Source organism: Armigeres subalbatus, chromosome 3 (genome assembly GCF_024139115.2).
Source record: "Armigeres subalbatus isolate Guangzhou_Male chromosome 3, GZ_Asu_2, whole genome shotgun sequence".
Taxonomy (NCBI): domain Eukaryota; kingdom Metazoa; phylum Arthropoda; class Insecta; order Diptera; family Culicidae; genus Armigeres; species Armigeres subalbatus.
This window is the reverse complement of record NC_085141.1, coordinates 381,774,405-381,799,639: the sequence shown is the minus strand read 5'-3', so window position 1 is coordinate 381,799,639 and position 25,235 is coordinate 381,774,405. Positions and strand designations below refer to the sequence as shown.

Sequence of the window (25,235 nt, the reverse complement as noted above, 5' to 3'; positions counted from 1 at the left end):
GATAGATCCTATCCATGATAATACATTTACAGCGTCTCACAATCTTCAATGAAAATTTCACTTGACTGCTACTGACGCCAACGTCAGCCACTCGATGAATTGTCGTTGAAATGCGATAGTCACCAAACAATTATGATTTGCACTTCGAAGAAAATTCGTCTCGGCTAAACTTTCTTGCGTAAAACAATGGTTCTGAAAAGAATTGCCTTGTTTTCAATAGTGTGCCCTTACAATCACGAAGAGAAACAAACCAAATACAGAAACTAGAGAGAAAACTTCACATAATTGCCTCTGACGCCAATCTATGGATGGCTGCTGAAACGCAATATGTCATCCACGCAAACACATTTCACAGCGTCTCCTTCCGACGAGCCCTTGCGCCAAACGATTACGATTTGCTCTTTGAAGAAAATGCCTTGCATCTGGTTTTGCACGGCAGCTCTAACATCGAATGGAAGGAAGGCGGAGCCAGCGAGCCGACACCAATGATACCGACCACCAAAGGAGCGGGGCTATAATCTACATTACAATCGGATACTGGCAAGCCGAGTTCCGAGCAACCAAACACCATGGCATCGAAAGCCAACAGTGGAAAGGCAGCGAAAAAGGCGGCTACGACGATGGCTGCCACAGCGGCTGTAACAGGCAGCGACGCTGTGGGCTCATCGTTAAGGGTGACAAGCAACCTTATAAACCTAGACCAACATTTGAAAAGGGCGTAACAGCCAAAATTTATTCCTTTGAATTCCATGTCTACATAAATAGTCATATGCATAGACAAAAAGTTGGATAAAATAAATTTTGGCTGTTGTGCCCTTTTCAAATGCTGGTCTAGAAACCACATCTTCGGGCGTATCTAGGCGGGGGCTTCTCGTCTGGTTTACTACAACAAACGCTCCACGATCACCAGTCGCGAGATTCAGAACACCATCCGCCTTCTACTGCTGGGCAAGCTGGCCAAGCACGCCGTCTCAGAAGGAAAAAAAAGTCATCACTAAGTAAGCCAAGTACAAGCCTCAAGTGAACGAGAAAGGGGACGTAACACCACCCATAATGGCCCTTTTGAGGGTTCCAGCCGTGCTTACAGAAGAGGGGGATTTTCGTACCGCGCATGCAGAAAATGAGATTTTGAAAGGAAATTCCACTTCACTGCTACTAACGGCAACGTCGGCCGTTACAAAATCAGAACCTCCGAATACATTGTCAGTGCCCCCACTGATGTCCCGAAACAGCAACCGACGCCGATTTTGCAATACATCCTTTCTTTTCATGAAGTGTTGATCCTGAGAAGAACCTAATCGCTTTCCACAATGTGCCTTTCTAATCACTAATAGCAACCAAACGATGGTCCGAGCATTGCGTGGAAATTTTCTCTTGAGTGATGGTGCTGTTGGCGACCCTCTCGATTATCCGCTTTTCGACTGGGACTGCTACTAGCGGCGTCATTGTTGCGACATTACTGTACCCTCGTACCCGCTCTTCGTAAAATATTGATTGTAGTGAAGATTAAAGCCCAGCCCTTAAGTTGCACGATTTTGATATCTGTGTTTGCGATGCACATACGGGATTGGTAGGTTAACCGATTTTGAACAGTGCCTAAGATGCGATTGTCACTTTTAGCCCATTGTTTTTATAGTTAGACAAAATCTTAAAGAGTTCGTCGATCGATTGATACTAAAATCTCCCCAATCGGTAGGTGGACGGCTGGGTTATTGACCCATACTTCATGACCACTCTTGACGGTGAAGGTCTCAAATTTGATTGATTGAACCCCGAAGGACGTTATCCTACGTCAAAAAGTCATAGGCTTCTATAGAAAGGATACGAAGATGATGCATGTGTCAACAGTGTCAAAAAGTTTCGAAGTTAGCATCACATTATGCTATACTGTCTGTAATCGCTTAACTGTTCCATATGAAAAGGAGACTCAGCAAAGATGGGACAAATAAGCGATTACAGGCAGTATAGAAGATATAAAAGTTTAATCACACAAACTGATGGGATTATCCATTTGAAAAAAATAAAGAAATATCAAGATAAACTAAAACAACATGCTATAACACCTGAAAACACGTTGATGCTATATTGCCGCTAACCGCAAGTCGAGCACATCTGTATATGGGCCTCCATATACAGATGTGCTCAACTTGCGGTTAGCGGCAGTATAGTATCATCTTGAAAATGGAACACATAGCATCTTTCCAATTTTCTGCGGTTGCTTGCGTTGTGCTATTTTGGAGATGATTTTCTAGCCGAAAAGGTCCGTCGTTATTCGTTACTCAGAATTTAAAATTAGCATTCGATTTTTTTTTTATGTACACAATATCTCTTAAATTGGGCATTATTAACATGGGTCTTAGTCTTTTTTTAAATTAGTCATCTATTATGAAATAACTGCAATGTTACCGTACGGCAACTTTAAAAAGTTTAAATCGTATTTGATAATTATGTAAATTAAACTAAATCACTACAAATTTATTCTATGAACAACATAATGAAAATAAGAAAATGCAAATAATATACAAAAGCAATACAGAGGTGATAGCAATCAACCGAAGCAAGGACACATCCCCACACGCCGACAGGAAATGGCACTCATGTTTAGCCTCCCACCAAGCGCCACAACTGTTACAACGAATTATGTTATATATGCACAGGAGAGATGGGTACAGGGCGATGAACGATGGTAAACGGCCTTGCACTATGATGGAAAATCCCATGAAAGTAGTGGGTGGGTGGCGACAGTGCAGTCAGTGGTGACCCAATTCAGGTAGGCGGAGGTTGGACCACCCTCACAGTAGGATGCAACAGCGGTTTAACCACATGAGAGTTAATGGAAATGCATGGAAAGATGGAAAATGTAGCCCCATTCTGGACATACCTTGATGGTGAACTCACTCGTGACGGGTTTGTGGTCGCTTATGTTGTAGCTGGGATGGCTTTTGTAGGACGTCTGTTCGACCGTGAGTTTCACGTTCCGGTAGTTGTTTTCCTTGATTGCGTACAGTATCCGATCTGTCCAAGCCGGGCGCCGTCTAAAAATAAAATTCGTTAGTTGACACTTTCGATTCATCTTTCATAAGAATAATCAACTTCATATCGTAATCATTGGTTCCGTGTTCAAACTTGAACGTCGGAGGGAATTGCGGGAGCCGTTCCTTCAGTTTCTGGAAAGCTCGACCTTCTCGTTGCACCAGCGATAGTTGATCCCGCTCGATGAGCTTCTTCAGTTCGTCCCGCGCCACCATGGCACGTATCTCTTCGGCGGATGTCGTCGCTTCACCCGTGAGTCGGAAGTTGAGATCACCGAACCAGAACACGTAGCTAAAAAAAGGTTTAATTTTTTGAGTTGGAATCGATTACCTGTGGTTTAATTGTTAGTTACTCATGATCGAAAATTGCTTCTTTCGTTTTGACGTGGAACTTGTGTTCTTGGACTATTTTTTCATAGTCGTTGATCCGTTCCTCCAGCATGTGGTCATGGGCCGCCAAGTGAGCATTGACCAGGCAAATAGAACAGCCGTAAACATTTAACCTTATACTAACAGCACCTTTGTTGCCCTAAAAAAAGATTACCAATGAAATATTGATTGAAGCGCATAAAACTTTACTGCTTTCGAACTACGGAGTAGTAGGGTGTTATTTGATTCATTTGAATAAACCTATAACGTGCTACAGCTCCGCAGTGCGAACATATTATTACCCAGATTCCCCCGAGCCCGGTGCGGGTGTACTCGGTTTCCACCTGCCGCAGATGGAGCAAGTGTTTCCGCCGGGCGAATACTGACAGCAGGAGACCCTGCATCTGTTCGGTCTTGATGACGACGTAGTCCCGCTCTTTGAGCAGATCCTTGAACTTCTGCGTCCACAGGTCATCCTTGAAGAGGTTGTACAGCGTGTTCTGCGGCTGGGCGTTAACTTCTTGGAGACTTGGAGAATCAGATGTGAAATCAACATAAGCGAAAGATGAAGATGACGAAGGTACCACTTACCCAATGACGAAGAAATCTGGAAGGTCTGTTTCCTGTGCGGGGCTTGACTGCAGGCCAAGCAATTTGTGGAGAGAAAGGTTGTCCGGAAATTTTGTGCTCACGTTCCATGTTACTATGTAGAATCTGAGAAGCAAAGGGATAAGAGGTCTGCTTCAATGTTTTGAATAGATGAACGAGAAAATATAACTGCTACCTACTACAATACAGATTGAAAGGGAGATTGTATTTCATACTGATTATTGAATTGATAGAAGTGTTTGAATGTATTGAATAAAAAAAATAAATCTCGTAGAGCATTGATTTATTAAACAACCCTAGTCTTGTACGATTAGTTGGAATACAGAGAATGTATAATAAAGACCATGCTTATAAATTTATCATGCGAATCATTTCTGAGTACTCAACCCAGTATTTTGCACTCGGTAATGGCGGTACTTTTTTGACATTTAAGAGGTAGAAATTATTTACAAATCAAAAAAAAAGTAGGCTTCGGTTCAATGAAAAAGATTGACACTCATCAGCTCAGCCTTGAACCAAAAGTTTTGTTTCCCAAAACTTAAAAAAACGCTTCCTTGATTTAAGATTTTTTTCGCTCGCTACAATTCTGCGCTATTTTTCAAGGGTCCGACGTTAGACATAGTACCTATCGTTATGCATAGGGACGTTAGGCATAAGTACGTTTGACATAATAGATGTTAGGCATATCGGACGTTGGCATAATTCAGCCTTTTTCTATGTCATAGGCTGTTCTTTGGAGTATTTTATACCTAACGTACATTATGCCTATTATCCGTTATGCCTAACTTGCATAATGCCTAACGGGGAATACTTATTTTTGAATACCGTTTTGACTCAAATTCCAAACACTCGTTTTTATATGGACGCTTTGGCTTTATTCGTGTTATTCTTTCCATAGAATGTTGATCCTGAGTGGGGAAAACCGATGAAATGCTAAAACGCCAGTGTTCGAAATATGAGCCATGTTCGGGATTTGAGTCAAAACGGTATGCATCTTTATTTTCTAGCTGAAGAAACCAAAAGCCACATGCAGTATTTATTGATACGTGTTTTTGATTGAACTCACAATTACAGCCGCAACTAAAACCAACAAAAAACTTTGTAGAGTCGACATCACTATACAAAAACAAATGGACACGGACTATGGACATTATGATTGATATAAAATTTAAACGGGACTAATCATCAGACGGGACTGGATAGTGTTGATTTTGTATGTCCAAAAATACAAAGTCATGTGCGTCCAATATTGAAAGTACCCGCATGATAGTCAAGAATTTGCACAACCTGACTGCACAAAACTAAACAATGTTTTAACCTAACTAAATTGTTTCACGGTAATCTATCGAATGATGAACTACTCAGCAAAATTTTAACAAGATCTAATGATGTTTTAATTTATTAAATTTTTTGAAGCTTTATATGAAACATGCGATTTGAAATATCAATGGCTATTACCTCTGCATGCGAAAAAACGGCATGGGACTGGCATATATGCGAATGGAGGCAGTATATAAATTTCATAGGAATTTCTTAACGAATTGCAGTATTTTACAAAGATATTTCCGAAATTTTTCAAAGAAAACCCCAAAGGAAGTTCCAAAGAAATTCGTAAAGGAATTTCTGAAGGAAATTCCGGAGCAATTCCTGGAGGTGTTTTCCAAAGTTATCGTAGACATCCCGGAGGGCTTTCCCTGTAGGAGTTTTTATAGAATTCTTGGAGAAATGTCGGGAAATGCTTCGTCGAAAACATTTAATATTTGGCAATTAGTTAGCGTCGGACGACTAAGGGTGAAAGCAAGATTTTTTTATGTACAGGTTATCCGACTTCGTCAGTAGATGGGAATAACCAGCGCGGGGAGGAAACATACATTTTCAGTGCAAAACGTAAACAAACGAGCATAAATTCCATACAAAAATACAAGATGGCTGAGTTGGGGATATTGACAAGTCGGATAACCTGTACATAAAAAAATCTTGGGTGAAAGATGTAAGAAGAGAGCAAGACAGGAAGCTATCTAGGAAAACAGAACCAGCGGTCGGACAGTCCTTGGCAAACGGCAGCCGGGAATTCGAAGATAGAAAAGTGGCATCACAGCACCCAACAAGAGCCACGAAATTGGGGGAAGAGCTGCGTATAAAAAATACTGAGAAAGAGCGTTACGCCGACGTGCTCAAGGCGATGCGCAATGCTGAGAAGCTGGTGGACCTCGGTAAGGCGGATGAGAGCGAGCGAGACGATTTTTGTTCTAATGAAGAACTCACAGAGAGACGATACCTCATATGGAGCGCTGGCCCAAGAAGTCCTAGGTGAAGGAGGAGGAGTGCAAACTCTATACGACTAGATGACCCTCCAATGTAAATCCCATCAAGGACCAAGATAGGTTGGTAGCACAGGCGTCCATTTGCTTGCGAAAAGGACCGCAGGGGACACAGGGGATGCCAACAAGCGGATAAAAGTTGGTAAGCTGAAAAATGGTTAATCAGTATGTCCAGTCCACTCACCGGTAATCGACGAGTGATAGGCGGAGCGACGCCTACATAGTACATGGGATGTGCGAGCTGGAACTAAGCACATAACCACGCTATGGATGGGCCTGCTTGTCCGTTGACTGGAAATACGAGGAATCCATGCAAGTAACAAAGCTCAACCCCAACAATTGTGCAGTTACCCAGCAGTTCCTGTGGTAGACGGTAGCAGAACGTCGCTATCCTGGCGGACCAGTACTACCAGGAAGTGCTGAGCACTGAACACAAGAGCTGAGAGTGCAGTTAAAGCGAAAATAAATGGAATGCTTTGGCTGGGAGTACCAGTAGGACTGTATTTTTTTTTTTTAATATATCTTCCAGAATCGAGTACTGATCTACGGGACAGAGGAAGGCATTACAGGGTCCCCATCACGGCAGGTGTCCCACAGGGATCAATCCTGGGACCACTGCTGTGGAACGTGATCTACGATGTGCTGAGGTTGAAGCAGCCCCCAGGAGTCAACGTGTACAGAGAGTCTATCGAGGGAATCGAATTGACTCTATCCAGAATCTTTGGACCAACCTCGGCACTCGTCCAGTCCCCCTTGAAGTGAGAAAGTGATTAGGATTTAATCTGTTCTATGGGCTCAACATCAAAGAAAGGCAGTGTAAAGCATGTCGTGTTGGGAGGTTGGGAAGTTGGGAGTACGTTAAGTACAGCCTTTCTCCAGAAATAATGCTGAAAGGCAGTCCCGGGGGAATTATGGAGTTGAAGCCCAAGGTGACTTCAGTCAGGTCAGGTCAGTCACGGCCAAAGGAGTCCCACACTCTGACACTCTTTCGTGCGGTAGGTTGACAACTACCATAGTACGTGTGCTGGGTTAGTGCATGAAGCATTTCTTCCTTGTAAAAACATACACGCACACACACACACTTACACATGGACAGACAGATATTTGCTTAGTTCGTTGAGCTGAGTCGATTTATATATAACACTATGGGTTATCGGTACTTCGTTTTTGGAGTGAAACAATAGACTTTTGTTACAACTTAGTTGGACGAGGAATGCAAAACTATAAAAAGAAGCTCCACTTAATTCTGCCAAATGGCTTTCTGCTGAATAGTTTTCAGTAAAATGGCACGGCGAAATGGTATACTGGTATACCCCGTTAGGCATAAGTACGTTAGACATAAAGATGTTAGGCATAATGACCGTTAGGCATGAAATGACCCAAAGAACAGCCTGTGATATAAAAAAGGCAGAATTATGCCAAACGTCCATTACGCCTAACATGCATTACGCCTAACGTTCTTTATGCCTATCGTACTTATGTCTAACATCTCGGACCCAACCTCTTTTAGACCATATACTAACGTTTTGAGTTACGCGATTTACGACTAACTGAAACCTCCACAAGAAAAATGTATATTTTCCCATACTGCTCTCCAATCGAACTGCGATACGGAAAGTGGGGTCGCAATATAATTGAGCCCCACTCCATTGTATAATCACCATAATGAATACTAATCTGCGAGGCGACAAGGCTTAAGCTTTAGGATGTATTGCCAATAAAAACAAAAGGGAAAAGAAAGAACAAGGAAAATTAAAATACAATTAACGACGTGTATGTATTGTTTACTCGCTGAACTCTATCAGAGGGGTTTTTAGCTCCTATAGATCCTATGTATAAGATGGGAAAGTATATCCAGTTTTTATATATCACTTTTTCAGATTACGGCAGTTAAGGTGGCCTACGTTCAATCCAGGAATCTTCCGGGTGCGACCATTTCTTCGAATGGTATACAATTATAATCGTAATTCGACTTAAAATCTGGAAGGGCTAAATGAACAAAAGCTTCAAACAATGCCAACAGAGGAGGAAATAGATCAATGTTGACGAAATATGTTCGTGATGAAACATCACGCACAACTAGACACTTGTTTTGCAATATATTTTATTTCGAAATAGTTTATCGTCAACATCGAAGCATTTCAGCAACATAAATCAAAGCTTGGAAACGGAAATGGGGTACAACATTTCCTGTTATGATACACGCAATCGTCATTGCCGCCGCCGCCGAAACAGCTGACACCGACTGGTAGTAATGTAACAGACCGTAACGGCGTCGTGTAGTTAGGTCACATAAAAATGCACTTTCGCACCGAATCGGCTTCCTTTTCCACGGCTTATTTGATGAGCATAAGCATTTCCACTTGTTCAAACGAATCTTATACTGTTCTCAATTCAGTTGTGATTTAAAAAGAATGACTAGCAAAGCTGAATTCCTCTCATGTCATGTACGTTAATCATAAACTTCGGATAACATGCAAAACATTACTTCCGAAATAAGGTTATAGAAAAACCCATACTTGCTAGTGGACTTTTCTAGATCTCAACTGAGTTGGGGATATCCCAGTAACAAAAATTACGTACTGGCTTCCACGTGAAGCTGTCAACAAGTTTATGTTTCTTTTTACCGCTAAATGGCTTAAAATAACGACAGGTAGTTGACCTACACATTTTTTTTGCTTAAAGTAATTACACTTGGACTATTAGTCAAAAAAATGTCGTGTCTAAAATAAGCGTTTCACAGTGGGTCGATAGCATTTACATTCAAATATATTCACTGAATGGAAGAAACAAACCAAAAACATTGACGCAATTTCTCTGAACTTTTCTTCCACCGGATAATGGATTCATGATATATGTAATTCGTTTCACAAGTTTCCCCGACAATCGGCGATTTTGCTTTGTTGTTAGTACACTTGAAGCTTTGAATTACCTTTTTGCCAGCGGCTTTGGTGGCACAGCCTTCACGCTATCGTGATTTCGAAAAGATTTTCTCCGCTTCTTCGATGACTTGCGATGGAACATTATCGCGGGAAATTTGCGTGCGCACTGGGTACTGACTAACGTTCCCAATAACCAGAATGCCAAGTGCATACAACTCTTTTAGAGACTAAATATCCGACAACGTTCTCGAAACTCACTAAACAATCGCGAACCGGATTAACGATTTGAGACAAACCGAACCGTCAGACTGATAAACACTAAACTGACCACAACTGAAGCTGACCGCGGACACGGAACCCCCCTTACTGAAGTGGCTGAGCGGGCAGTGAGCATCGTGCGTTGCGTCTTCGCCGAGCCTCCAATGCCCGAGGCTCGTAAAAATTTCACAAAGAAAACGACGCCAACGGGCTCCAGCTCCGTAGTGGTTGTTCCACTGAATGTGTGTAATGCAGAGGCGTGCAGATCACGAGTTTTGGCGCAGGAATTCGAAATTAGTTTGTTTAATTTCATTTTAATACAAATTTAATGCATCATACATAATCTATGAATCGATTCAAATCCAAAGAACCGCATGGAAAACGACACGCTTCAATGTTAACAAAAACGCATTTTATCAGGCCTAACATTTACGGATTTAAACCTTTTTTATGTAAGTTAAACTTTTAAAAAATAAAAGCATTTCGATAATTCGATTTCATCGATTCCATATTTATGCAACATATTTTACACAAAACATTTTTAAAATCAGATCAAGAAATCGTTAATTTAAGATCGAATGATTCATTCCACCCTGACCTCAGACCCGCACTGGAACGGAACCAACGATGCCTCAAGCTGACTACGACGCCATCGGCACTTCGCACGCGGAAACCAGACGCATCATGGTCTGATCCTGGTCCGCGACGCGCGCTGACAGACGTTTCGGTAGTCGTTGTAATATCGTAACGGTTGTTGGCGTGCCGAACATAATGGGTGGAAAACAGTAACTGTGCCGATCGTGCTTCATTTTCGGAAATGATGGACGAAGAGGCAGCACCGTCACGATTGAGCAGCAAGGTGTATTGATTGAATGAATTGTGAGAAGATGGTGCAAAATATACTTCTCTGATCTTCTGTGCTCCACGTTGAAAATTTTTGAATGTCTCAAACTTCAAATAATGATTCGTCAATGTGCTTAAAAGTGAAGCCAGAGAAAAACTAATTAGAGAATTAGTTGAATTAGATAAATTAGACGAATTCATAAAAATATACAAAATGACCAATCAGATAAGTTGGATGATTTTTGACGAATTAGGCAAATTTGACATATTGGACAAATTAGGTGCCTGCCAGAGTAAATGCGACGGGCGATGCGACGCGACGCGACAGTGAAATTTGACAGCCTGTTTATAATGATTGTTATTCTTTTACGTGAGTCGCATCGCTCGTCGCGTTTACTCTGGCAGGCACTTTATTTGTCCAATATGTAAAATTTGCCTAATTCGTCAAAAATCATCCAACTTATCTGATTGGTCATTTTGTCTATTTTTATGAATTCGTCTAATTTATCTTATTCAACTCATTCTCTAATTTGTCTGAATTGTCTAATTCGGGGAAGGGTCATTTGGCCGAAAGCCATTTGACCGAATGCCACTAGGCCGAAAATTGTTTGGCCGAATAAACCATTTGGCCAAACAGACCATTAGGCCGAAAGTCATTTGGCCGAAAGGATCGTTTGGCCGAAAGAGTCGTTTGGCCGAAAGGGTCATTATGCCAAAAGGGTAATTTGGCCGAGAGGGTTGTTTGGCCGAATTGGTCGTTTGGCTGAAAGGGTCATTTGACCGAAAGGGTCATTTGGCCGAATGGGTCGTTTGGCCGAATGGGTCATTTGGCCGAAAGGGTCATTTGACCGAATAGGTCATTTAGCCGAATAGGACATATGGCCGATTAGTTATTTGTCTTATTTGTCTTACTTGTCTTATTAGTCTTATTAGTCTTATTTGTCTTATTTGTTTAAATTGTTTTATTTGTTTTATTTGTCTTATTGGTCTTATTTGTCATATTTGTCTTATTTGTCTTATTTGTCCCAATCTTATCCAAATCCAATCCAAATCCAATCCAAATCCAATCCAAATCCAATCCAAATCCAATCCAAATCCAATCCAAATCCAATCCAAATCCAATCCAAATCAAATCCAAACCAAACCAAACCAATCCAACCAATCCAAACCAATCCAAACCAATCCAAACCAATCCAAACCAATCCAAACCAATCCAAACCAATCCAAACCAATCCAAACCAATCCAAACCAATCCAAACCAATCCAAACCAATCCAAACCAATCCAAACCAATCCAAACCAATCCAAACCAATCCAAACCAATCCAAACCAATCCAAACCAACCAAACCAATCCAAACCAATCCAAACCAATCCAAACCAATCCAAACCAATCCAAACCAACCAAACCAATCCAAACCAATCCAAACCAATCCAAACCAATCCAAACCAATCCAAACCAATCCAAACCAATCCAAACCAATCCAACCAATCCAAACCAACCAAACCAATCCAAACCAATCCAAACCAACCAAACCAATCCAAACCAATCCAAACCAATCCAAACCAATCCAAACCAACCAAACCAATCCAAACCAACCAAACCAATCCAAACCAATCCAAACCAATCCAAACCAATCCAAACCAACCAAACCAACCAAACCAATCCAAACCAATCCAAACCAATCCAAACCAATCCAAACCAACCAAACCAATCCAAACCAATCCAAACCAACCAAACCAATCCAAACCAATCCAACCAATCCAAACCAATCCAATCCAATCCAACCAATCCAAATCCAATCCAAATCCAATCCAAATCCAATCCAAATCCAATCCAAATCCAATCCAAATCCAATCCAAATCCAATCCAAATCCAATCCAAATCCAACCCAAATTCAATCCAAATCGCCGAAAGACATTTGATAGAATGCCACTAGGCCGAAAATTGTTTGGCCGAATAAACCATTTGGCCAAACAGACCATTAGGCCGAAAGTCATTTGGCCGAAAGGATCGTTTGGCCGAAAGAGTCGTTTGGCCGAAAGGGTCATTATGCCGAAAGGGTCATTTGACCGAATAGGTCATTTAGCCGAATAGGACATTTGGCCGATTAGTTATTTGTCTTATTTGTCTTACTTGTCTTATTAGTCTTATTAGTCTTATTTGTCTTATTTGTCTAATTTGTTTCATTTGTCTTATTTGTCTTATTTGTCTTATTTGTCTTATTTGTCCCAATCCAATCCAAATCCAATCCAAATCCAATCCAAATCCAATCCAAATCCAATCCAAATCCAATCCAAATCCAATCCAAATCCAATCCAAATCCAATCCAAATCCAATTCAAATCCAATCCAAATCCAATCCAAATCCAATCCAAATCCAATCCAAATCCAATCCAAATCCACACACTACGAAAAAGTTGTGTAATATTATGTCATTTAAGACCGACATATAAAAGCGAACCAATAGACGCATTATTGCGTTCAAATTTATTTTTACAAGGCCTCCAAAATGTGGATTCCGAATTTTACACGACTAAAAATTAATCGTATGTAGCAAAAATGATAACAAGGCCCAGTATGGAAATCTAACATCAGATCTGCAGAGTGCAAGCCCCTTTCGATACCACTATGTCATTTCTGCTACTTGACACAAAGGAGATCGAAGCTGAACACGTTCTACGATTTGTTGAATATGGTGAAGCATCAGCTTATCCACTGCTCGCTGCTTGCTTCTGTGTAAGAGAAGGAAAAAGGGAAATGCAGTTGGTGTAGGGCGCCTTGCATTCACATGTCACTCTGTTTGTTTGCTTCGGAACGCTTTGCGTTTCAGTCGTCCTTATTGTAAATTTAAGTTGTTTGGCAATGAGAAGCATCTAATGGCTCTAGAATTCCGTATTTGATGACAGAATAGAACTGTAAATAATTTATTTTAGGTGTCACAGCAAATATGACGCAATATTATGTTCTTTTCGGATATGTGTCTCGGTTGGCTACGTCAGCTTAAGGGATTGCGTCACTTATAAAATCAAGAATTTTTTGGTGTGCAATCCAAATCCAATCCAAATCCAATCCAAATTCAATCCAATCCAATCCAAACCAATCCAAACCAATCCAAACCAATCCAAACCAATCCAAACCAATCCAAACCAATCCAAACCAATCCAAACCAAAGCAATCCAAACCAATCCAACCAATCCAAACCAATCCAAATCCAATCCAAACCAATCCAAACCAATCCAAACCAATCCAAACCAATCCAAACCAATCCAAACCAATCCAAACCAATCCAAACCAATCCAAACCAATCCAAACCAATCCAAACCAATCCAAACCAATCCAAACCAATCCAAACCAATCCAATCCAAACCAATCCAAACCAATCCAAACCAATCCAAACCAACCAAACCAATCCAAACCAATCCAAACCAACCAAACCAATCCAAACCAACCAAACCAATCCAAACCAATCCAAACCAACCAAACCAATCCAAACCAATCCAAACCAATCCAAACCAATCCAAACCAATCCAAACCAACCAAACCAATCCAAACCAATCCAAACCAATCCAAACCAACCAAACCAATCCAAACCAATCCAAACCAACCAAACCAATCCAAACCAACCAAACCAATCCAAACCAATCCAAACCAATCCAAACCAACCAAACCAATCCAAACCAACCAAACCAATCCAAACCAATCCAACCAATCCAAACCAATCCAAACCAATCCAAACCAACCAAACCAATCCAAACCAATCCAAACCAATCCAAACCAATCCAAACCAATCCAACCAACCAAACCAACCAAACCAATCCAAACCAATCCAAACCAATCCAAACCAATCCAAACCAACCAAACCAATCCAAACCAATCCAAACCAATCCAAACCAATCCAAACCAACCCAATCCAAACCAATCCAAACCAATCCAAACCAATCCAAACCAATCCAAACCAATCCAAACCAACCAAACCAATCCAAACCAATCCAAACCAACCAAACCAAACCAACCAAACCAATCCAAACCAATCCAAACCAATCCAAACCAATCCAAACCAATCCAAACCAACCAAACCAACCAAACCAATCCAAACCAATCCAAACCAACCAAACCAACCAAACCAATCCAAACCAACCAAACCAATCCAAACCAACCAAACCAATCCAAACCAATCCAAACCAATCCAAACCAATCCAAACCAATCCAAACCAATCCAAACCAATCCAAACCAATCCAAACCAATCCAAACCAACCAAACCAATCCAAACCAACCAAACCAATCCAAACCAATCCAAACCAACCAAACCAATCCAAACCAACCAAACCAATCCAAACCAATCCAAACCAATCCAAACCAATCCAAACCAATCCAAACCAATCCAAACCAATCCAAACCAATCCAAACCAATCCAAACCAACCAAACCAATCCAAACCAATCCAAACCAATCCAAACCAATCCAAACCAATCCAAACCAATCCAAACCAATCCAAACCAACCAAACCAATCCAAACCAACCAAACCAACCAAACCAACCAAACCAATCCAAACCAATCCAAACCAATCCAAACCAATCCAAACCAACCAAACCAATCCAAACCAATCCAAACCAATCCAAACCAATCCAAACCAATCCAAACCAACCAAACCAACCAATCCAAACCAATCCAAACCAATCCAAACCAATCCAAACCAATCCAAACCAACCAAACCAATCCAAACCAATCCAAACCAATCCAAACCAATCCAAACCAATCCAAACCAACCAAACCAATCCAAACCAATCCAAACCAACCAAACCAATCCAAACCAATCCAAACCAATCCAAACCAATCCAAACCAATCCAAACCAATCCAAACCAATCCAAACCAATCCAAACCAATCCAAACCAATCCAAACCAACCAAACCAATCCAAACCAATCCAAACCAATCCAAACCAATCCAACCAATCCAAACCAACCAAACCAATCCAAACCAATCCAAACCAATCCAAACCAATCCAAACCAATCCAAACCAATCCAAACCAATCCAACCAAACCAACCAAACCAATCCAAACCAATCCAAACCAATCCAAACCAATCCAAACCAATCCAAACCAATCCAAACCAATCCAAACCAATCCAAACCAATCCAAACCAATCCAAACCAATCCAAACCAATCCAAACCAATCCAAACCAATCCAAACCAATCCAAACCAACCAAACCAATCCAAACCAATCCAAACCAATCCAAACCAATCCAAACCAATCCAAACCAATCCAAACCAATCCAAACCAATCCAAACCAATCCAAACCAATCCAACCAATCCAAACCAATCCAAACCAATCCAAACCAATCCAAACCAATCCAAACCAATCCAAACCAATCCAAACCAATCCAAACCAATCCAATCCAAACCAACCAAACCAATCCAAACCAATCCAAACCAATCCAAACCAATCCAAACCAATCCAAACCAACCAAACCAATCCAAACCAACCAAACCAATCCAAACCAATCCAAACCAATCCAAACCAACCAAACCAATCCAAACCAATCCAAACCAACCAAACCAATCCAAACCAACCAAACCAACCAATCCAAACCAATCCAAACCAACCAAACCAATCCAAACCAATCCAAACCAATCCAAACCAATCCAAACCAATCCAAACCAATCCAAACCAATCCAAACCAATCCAAACCAACCAAACCAACCAAACCAATCCAAACCAATCCAAACCAATCCAAACCAATCCAAACCAATCCAAACCAATCCAACCAATCCAAACCAATCCAAACCAATCCAAACCAACCAAACCAATCCAAACCAATCCAAACCAATCCAAACCAACCAAACCAATCCAAACCAATCCAAACCAATCCAAACCAATCCAAACCAATCCAAACCAATCCAACCAACCAAACCAACCAAACCAATCCAAACCAATCCAAACCAATCCAAACCAATCCAAACCAATCCAAACCAATCCAAACCAATCCAAACCAATCCAAACCAATCCAAACCAATCCAAACCAATCCAAACCAATCCAAACCAATCCAAACCAATCCAAATCCAATCCAAATCCAATCCAAATCCAATCCAAATCCAATCCAAATCCAATCCAAATCCAATCCAAATCCAATCCAAATCCAATCCAAATCCAATCCAAATCCAATCCAAATCCAATCCAAATCCAATCCAATCCCATCCAAATTCAATCCTTTTCTGAATTGTTCGATTTGTCAAATTTATTCATTCGCACTATTTGTCTATTTTTTCTAACTTATCTAACTTGTCTTCAATTTTAATTTGTTTAAATTATTTAATTTGTCTGAAACACAATTTGTCTTATTTGTTTAATTTGTCTAATCTCCTTGGTGCAGTTTGGACTATTTTCCCATGCCAGCAGTTCGAATGAATTTCTTGCGTGGTGTGCGCGGAAACATGAAATCGACGTAAGCGACGCGGAATGAATGTTTACAGAAATTACTGCAGCAGATATGTGAATAAGAATATCTTTGCACATTGCGAACGCAAACTACAGTGCGGGTTGAGTAATTTCGGAACCAATGGACAATTTTTAATCTCTTCAGAAATGGCTACTGTTTTTTTTGTAAACTGACAATTGATTAGAGAACCAAAAATACCCATTGGAAAGATTTATTTTTATTGTTATTCCTTAATATAGAACCTATTACCTAGTAGAATTTGGGAATCCATAATTTAAATATTTTGAGCTACTTACTTCGTTTCAATATTATTCATTTCGTATTTTCAGTACCGTACCATTATAGTATTATGGTATGATAGTACAAATTAGAACAATAATTTATAACAATTATAACAATAAACAAGCTATATCTGTAAAACCCTTGTTTTACAAAGTTGTTATTTAAGCCATTATTATTACCGTTTATTGTTTTTTGACGGAGTCAAGGGTTTACTAATTGAATTTCCGTGGTGAAATTGCTACTCATAGTTGTTCTTCACATTTGTTATTCATCGTAAACATTACTCGTGAATTTGAAATCGTCTTAATTGTCTGCTACATCTACCTCAGCTGTTCATCCAATAATCATCGAATTGTTCAGCCATTCTACTACTGGTCTTAACACAAGGTAAAATGGATCGAATTCATCGATTGGTATGACACACAATAAGAAACGGACCAATCTAGAAGGCTTCCGAAAAGCGCATAGAAAGGATTCGTTTGCTCCATCACCGACTACCGACGGGTCGTAACAGAAACGCATTAGCATATGTATATCCCATTATGTACCGAATACTGCACAAAGGCTAACTACCTCATTCGCATAGGAAAAATCGATTGTTTTCCACCGTATTCATTATCGTCAAAGCGGTTGTCGTCGTCGTTTCGTCGATGACTTATTGATAATATTCTTTGCTATATTCATACTTGTGACTTTGTTTCTATTTTCGACGACACGCGTACACGCAATTAGTCATCCATGTGCGCATCATCGATTCCAAACTAAGCACAGATGTTACATCACAAGCCAAAATTCCATTTACTTTGGAATTGCACAACACCCGCAGCGACCAACCGATCGAGGTGCAGCCGGCAAGCTAACGAACAAACTACGGTCGGGGTCAGGGTTAACCATTTTTGCGCTTTCTGGTGGTTTTGGGTGGTCGGTGGTGTTTGGCATTGTGTTTCACTTTCTGTTTGTACTTTTGTGTTGGATTTAAATTCAATCAAAACAATAACTCTTGAACTCTTGAATATTCGAAATATGTATATAGAGTACCAAGCCCTAAGTAACCCTACAAAAAGTCGTGCCAATTCCCAACCACCGAGAGTAACAAATCAATTCATCCGCATCATCTGCTTGAGCACGTTTCCGGTTTTCGTCATTTGACCTACTTCGGAGGCTTTTGTTCGCATAGGAATAAGGCGCGCATGCCGGTTGTCCTATCCCTATGAGTCAAACACCTGCAAACTGCTTCGATTGCCCACGATGCGATGCACTTTGCCTGATTGGCGAGCGATAGTGAACAAGCGCGCACCAGCACAGCAGTGCAAGGGTTGCCGTTGAGCAGAAAGGAGGACTGCACACTCCACAATGCAAGTGCTTACTACTTAATCAGCAATAGGATTGTTATCTATTCGTTAAAAAAAACTAAGGTGTCGTTCATTGAGGTCGAGAGACAAACCGTGTGCCTTTATTTACAAGGTGGCCTCTATGAGTTCTCAACGCAATGTTATCAATCAATCTTAAAAATGATTATCACAATGCGAATACAGTGCACAGCCGCCTCGTTCTTGGTCGTGAATTGCATTTAATATTTCTTTATTTAATTTCAACTATCACAAAACAGATAAACTTCAATGTTTGCCTTACTAATTCAGAAGAATTTTATTATCACTTACAATGTTTGATTGATAGATTGAACGACGTCTTGAAGAACAAACTTTATTATAATCCTATAGTTTAAGGGGAAGTAATAAAATATAAAACTATGTGCATCATCGCACATATATTTTAGCAAGCCTCCTTACCAAAGTCAAATGGACAACCATCATATGTGCACAACAAACTCAACGTTGCATATTATGGACCCAAGGTAGCTATAATAAGCTAAATAATTTAGAATTCTTAGTTTAGTAGTAAAAATGGATGTTTTAGTGTGTTTTATGCACGAAACACGTTGCTGATACATATCTATTACTTGTCATCTAATACTGCAGAACGACAATTTGTCATGAGGCTCACTATAGCAGAGCAACTAAAGTAAATTTCTGTCGTTAATTGGTCTATAACTAGCACTCGAACCCTATGTGGTATTTGAAAAAGTCATTTCAAGTATAATTTTTCATAACGACGTATGTAACAATTATGAGGATTCGAGAAATTCTTTGCAGAAGGTTGGCAAAACTTTTTCTAAAACTGTTTAAAAACTAAATCTTTTTTCAATACTTTTTCCGCTGGCATGCATCAATACATGGCACTTAATAAGCATGCTTCACGTCATAGCTTAGTTAATTCAAATTCCCTGTGAAAAACGATAAAATTAAACATACCCCGGTATGCTATACATACGTCGCTGTACATTGGTCGATTTTCCATAGTGCACGATTGATGCAACTGCAGTTTTGTTTTGTTTTGCTTCTTTGGTACATAGGTCGCTCTTAGTTTCCATATGTTAAAGCGACATATGTAACACTGAGACTTCAAAAATAGAAAATTCTACATACGTCGATTCATAAAAAGATTGAATTCTCGGGAACTTTTTCAAATCGGCGTATGTAACATTTTGATCAAGCTGAGAAAATGAGCTTGAAAGTTTTCAGATTTTATTTTTATACCTATTTAGAAACTAATCATTTTTATTGCAATTGAATACACCTCAACGATACATTATGAAAAGGTTCATCGACACTGACTCTGAAATCTGCACTGCGTGTGAACATTCCAGTTATTTTGATAAAAATATATGTTACAACGTTCTGCATTAGATAAATCACATACGTCCTTTTGATACGTCAGCATGACCGAGGTCATGCTACTTTCGTCGAAATGTTACGCTGCTCCGTACGCTGCATTGTTGATACGTCGAAATGTTGCGTCAAGTTGAAACGTTTCACGCACATGCGACAAAAAAATTGCAACACTTACAACACGACGTAACAACATTTGCTGCAGAAAAACAACGTAAAATGTTTTTCTTAACGAAAATCAGAGTATTCAAGCAACATGCTTAATTTTGAAATCAGTGATGAAAAAGTACAAGCAGACGCACGTTTTAAACTATTTAGTTGTTTGAAAAAACTTTTTAAAGTACATTTTCTGCTAAGCGGTGTATGTGCAATATTTTCAACAATGATGTTACACCGTTTTGCAAAAAATTGATTTCCATTTTTAAAAACACATTTTCATGTAGCTTTGAAGATATACACATTTTTAGATGAATTTGATGCCATATGCTGTTGAAAACGGGTTTGTTTACAATTTGCGACATACGCCGTTTTGAAAAAGTACCCGAGAATTAAAGAATTTCAAGATCTAAAATCAGTAAAATCGATGCGTATTATATAAAGTCGCGTGTGACTGTCATGTTGTATTGAAAACCTCGTTTTGTTCACATTGGTTACATACGTCCTTATGAAAAACTATGCTTGATTTTAAGTGATTTGAAACATAATTAGGGTAAAAGGTCTGATACGACGAGTGTTTCTATAGTTGCGGGAAAGCTGTTTTTACAAAATCTACGAATTGAACGCAGCAGCCCATCTTGTCCATCAGTTGATCTGTCATTAGTCGAAATAAAAGAAAACAGGTGTGGATTTCCCGCAAAATCGGTAAAGTATCACTAAAATACCTTATTTTGTTCAGCGTTGAACCAATAGTTGCGAGTCCATTATGAAAACAATAGAATTCGCAAATATAAGAATCCGATTTAAAAATTATCGCTAGTATTAGAACATTGCACCAATAATTGAAGGTACCATTGAAGGAAACAATGATGGATGTTTCTGCAATTAGAACAATTTCCGGATGAAATATAATTAACAAACATTTGTTGTTAATTGTTGGTGTGAACCAACGAATAGCGGTAGTGTACAGTGACTATAATAACAGTGTTGTCAAGTGTCAAAATTTGAACAGAATCATCTGTCAGTTCCATACAAATGCGTGTTCCAAACGAGCAGGAGACCTGTCAAACGTGGCACATAGCGTTACTCTTCTTATAGGACTCTACGGTAGTGGTGGAACGGAATTAGCTCCTCTACCAGGGATTGAATCCTAAAGAGAATGAACAAGTCTTTCACTTATCATCTTTGTTTACATATACGATATGTAGCATACCGCGAGAGACTTTTTTCGCAAGCTGTCGTGATAGAAAACTGATTCGGGAGGCTATACCCCATGATATTTGTTTTAGAAAGCTCCAAACGCGGGGAGCACTTGCTCTGATGATGCATTTCAACTTGTTCTATACAGCTGTGCAGTAACCAACACGAAATGAGCGAAAACAAAGCGAGAATCACCATTTTTCGGTGGGGACTGCTTATCCGATTCTGTTTTTTTCGCACTTATATACAAGTTAGATAAATTTGTTAGCATGGCTTGTTATGATTCGGAACAGTTTTTGCCTCTCTTTTATCGTTGTTCGTTATCTATTGAGAGCGATTTCTGCAAACCCTGTCCTCTACTATTGGTGCTATAACCCTGAACAAATCGGATTTATTTGTTTCGTTTTGTAACTACCTAAATTTTAACGAATACCATCGAGTCGGAAGTATTAGCTATTGCTTATTATTGGTATTAAATAGACAGCCAGTGAGATAATATTGACTCAGTTTGGAACTGTAAATGTATCAACTTTTTAGAAGAGTTCACTTGTTTATGGAACTGGGATAAAATTTGGCATTTATCACATGATTCCGAAGATATTCCAGTGTTCTGTGGTAGGTGTTTCGACTGTCATGGAGCATCTCTGTCAACTTGTGACATATCAAACTACATGCCAGTGGTTGCTACTTCATGTCCAATCAGAACTAATTCCGAAAAGAAATGAACCATTAAGTGAATTGGTGAAAATATTCAGTTTTATGATTTTGTGATACAGATGAAAAATGTCAAACTATTCATTATTTAATTTCGATTATACACCATAAGGTGATTCTAACCTCAATGATACAGCTTTTTTCTTGTTCGCAAAAAATCAAGTTTTTAATGGTAACGATACTTAACGACCCTTCGAGTGTATCATCCAAAATCCAGAAATTGAAGAGGCTATCGTCAAAATTATGCATGTTATTTAGTGTATAATTAACAACGATACCATAAATACACCAATCATAATATGTATAATCGCAAAACGATTACTGAAAAAATGATGTTTGATATCATTCTATGCGGGGTGTAAATTGCACTGCGATTCTAACGAATACACGTTTCAGTAGCTCACAAATCTAGATCAATAACGGCACCGGCAAGTTAGTTGGGAACGAAAGGGAATGTTAGCTTGTAGTTATTGTGGCACTAGAGACCGAGAATACCTCCCGAGCAACACAAGTTAGGCAGAAATGGTTGAAGCAACTGGTTGTGACTAAATTTGGTCTCGTACAGGGTTTGCAGAAATCGCACTCAATAGATAACGAATAACGATAAAAGAGAGGCAAAAACCTCTTCGAATCATAACAAGCCACGAAAACAAAACTATCGCACTTGTATACAAGTTGAAAAAAAACTGATTTCAGATAGGCGGCCCCCACCAAAGGGGTTTGATAAAACGCTTTGTTTTCGCTCATTTTATGTTGGGGACCATATTTTTTTTTGCACAGCTGTATAAAACAAGTTGAAATGCATCATCAGAACCGGTGCCTCCCGCAATTGGGGATTATTGAAAGAAAGTTATCATGGGTTGTAGTCCCCCATCCAAACAGTTCATTATCGTAACAGCTACCAAAAAAACAACTCTCACGGTATGCTACCTATCGAGAGTGTATACAGACATGATAAGTGAGAGATTTTTTTCATTCTCCTTTGGATTCAAACCCTGGTCACATATCAATTGCTGTAACCTTTGTGGAACATGTGTGCTGCTAGGGCTCTGGGAGCCTGGGATTGAACCCACGACCTCTTGCTTGTAAGGCAGAAGCTATAGTTACTAGTCCACTGAGTTCGTTTGTCGAACCAAACCTTTACTTGCTACAAAATTTACTTACTCGCATAAAGCAGAACAAAGTATTTATTCTGCTGATCGTGCGATCGTTCTGCGTACTGGACGAAACACGATTGGACACAAACCTCGACCGCACAAAACAGAAAATTCGAAACACGTTCAACCGCGAACTCAGAAAGAGGCTGATTCTCAAATATAAAAAAAAATGACTACACACAAATTTTTTTTTTTCGCGCTCGGCAAAATCGAGACCGCTGAGGCTCATTAAATTTCAAATGTTAACTCCTGCAAAAAAAAATCGTCGATTTTACGGAGATCTCGGCATAAAAACAGGCTAACTAAAAACTACTAAAATACTAAAATTCGACGGAAAATCAACAAAAAATGCTGAGATCTCGGCGAAAAAAATTAATATATACAAAATTATGTGAAAATTCAAGCAAAATCGATTGAACCACTAATAAGAACGGTATGAAAAGTGGCCAAGGTACCTATTATATTGTCCAGCAGTGTAAGGGTTCTTTCTAAAATTACGTTACGCTAAATTTGGTGATTTTGGACCCCCACCCTCCCCCTCGTAACACTTTTTGTATGAAAGGTTTACTTTTTTTGTATGGATCGTAACACTCGGCTTGACCCCCTCCCTCCCCCTAAAGCGTTACGTAATTTGTGATGACCCCTAAGGACTGTATTGCAAATAAGTTATCCATTTTCAAAGTGTTACAACTCAAAAGCTCTTTGAGGTATTGGTTTGTTTTATCCTGCGTTCGATGTATTCACATGTTAAGTTTCAAATCAGAATTGGTTTTGTTTGTTGAAAATTTGTTGTTTCCGATGTATCGCAAATTGAAAGTGATTTTGAAATTCGAATTTTGGACACGCTCCGTAAGAAGGGCATCAAGATGAATGATTTGACCAAGCGTTTCGCTATCCACCTTGCAAAGGTAAAAATTCATGGTCAACAAGCTTGGGGAATACTACACGTTCGCTAACCTGTCGGAAAAAGGAAGAAAATCAAAATCAAGTGACCGGAATTTGAACCAGAAAGTAATCAATTTTATAGAACGAAGCAATTTTATGGCGATTTGTGACTAGGAGAGAAAGACTTGGATAGATGTTGGAATAGTGCAATATTTATTCAGTACTAGCAAACCCGACGAACTTTGTGTCGCCTAAAATTGATTTATTCGCTGATTAGTTCTCGAGTTATGAAGAAATCGGTGTCCCATTTAAATAGGAGCCCCCCTTTTCCAAAGAGGGGAAAGGTTTCGAACCATCTTAAGAACCTTCCCCGGCCCCAAAAACCTCTGCATACAAATTTTCACGCCGATCGGTTCGGGGAAGGGTCATTCGGCCGAAATCCATTTGGCCGAAGATTGTTTGGCCGAATATACCAAGGTCGTTTGGCCGAAATGGTCGTTTGATCGAAAGGGTCATTAGGCCGAAAGTCATTAGGTCGAAAGTGTCTTTTGGCCGAAAATGTATTTTGGCCGAAAGGGTCGTTTGGCCGAAAGGGTTGTTTGGCCGAATGGGTAATTTGGCCGAAAGGGTTATTTGGCTGAAGGGTCATTAGGCCGAAAGTACATAACATATAGGCATCTTTGCCGTGGAAAGTGGTCCTTCCATGATTTTGAAATGCTAGCGAACCTAGCGGTGGAACTCAAGCTTTACTGAACAACGCGCATAAGACAGGGCAGCATCGCATGTTTTGCTGTCTTTTTCCTTCGTCTTGGATATACAGGAGTGCCGTTCGTCGATTGTTGATACACAAAGAGCCTACTTTGAAAAGTGCAGTTTGTTCTATGATGCCTATCTGTTTTGTGCCGAAAGTGTCTTTTGGCCGAATAGGATATTTGGCCGAATAGGATATTTGGCCGAATAGGATATTTGGGCGAAAGGGTCACTTTTCAAATGAACTATTCGGCCAAACGACCCTTTCGGCCAAATGACTCTTTCGGCATAATGACCTTTTCGGCCAAATGATCTTTTCGGCCAAATCACCCTTTCGATCAAACGACCCTTTCGGGCGAACAACCCTTTCGGCCAAACGGCCTTTTCGGCCAAATGACCCTTTCGGCCAAATGACCCTTTCGGCCAAAATACGCTTTCGGCCAAAAGACCCTTTTGGCCATATGGGTTTCGGTCTAATGTTTTGTTCGACCTCGTGGCATTCGGCCAAATGACCCTTCCCTATTCTGGGCAATCCAAATTGTCCTTGAATTCGGGACTTGAGATCTACTGCTGCTTAGAAATTCTTTTCGATACTCAAAGCTTCAAT

At 39.9% G+C, this 25,235-nt stretch overlaps 1 protein-coding gene across 11 annotated transcripts in view; it reads right to left on the bottom strand.

The window, feature by feature from the left end:
• LOC134226656 (phosphatidylinositol 4,5-bisphosphate 5-phosphatase A-like) overlaps positions 1-25,235 on the bottom strand; it is a 78,198-nt gene that overhangs the window by 9,413 nt on the left and 43,550 nt on the right. For 7 of the 11 annotated variants that reach the window (XM_062707558.1, XM_062707560.1, XM_062707561.1 and 4 more), the window contains 5 exons: positions 3,993-4,139; positions 3,704-3,929; positions 3,386-3,561; positions 3,094-3,324; positions 2,882-3,035 (listed from right to left, as the gene is read on the bottom strand). In XM_062707558.1, the coding sequence (XP_062563542.1) occupies positions 2,882-3,035; positions 3,094-3,324; positions 3,386-3,561; positions 3,704-3,929; positions 3,993-4,139 (934 nt within the window). Of the gene's footprint in view, positions 1-2,881; positions 3,036-3,093; positions 3,325-3,385; positions 3,562-3,703; positions 3,930-3,992; positions 4,140-9,263; positions 9,508-25,235 lie in introns of those variants that run through there. The other 4 variants (XM_062707556.1, XM_062707565.1, XM_062707567.1 and 1 more) reach the window with 4 other exon arrangements.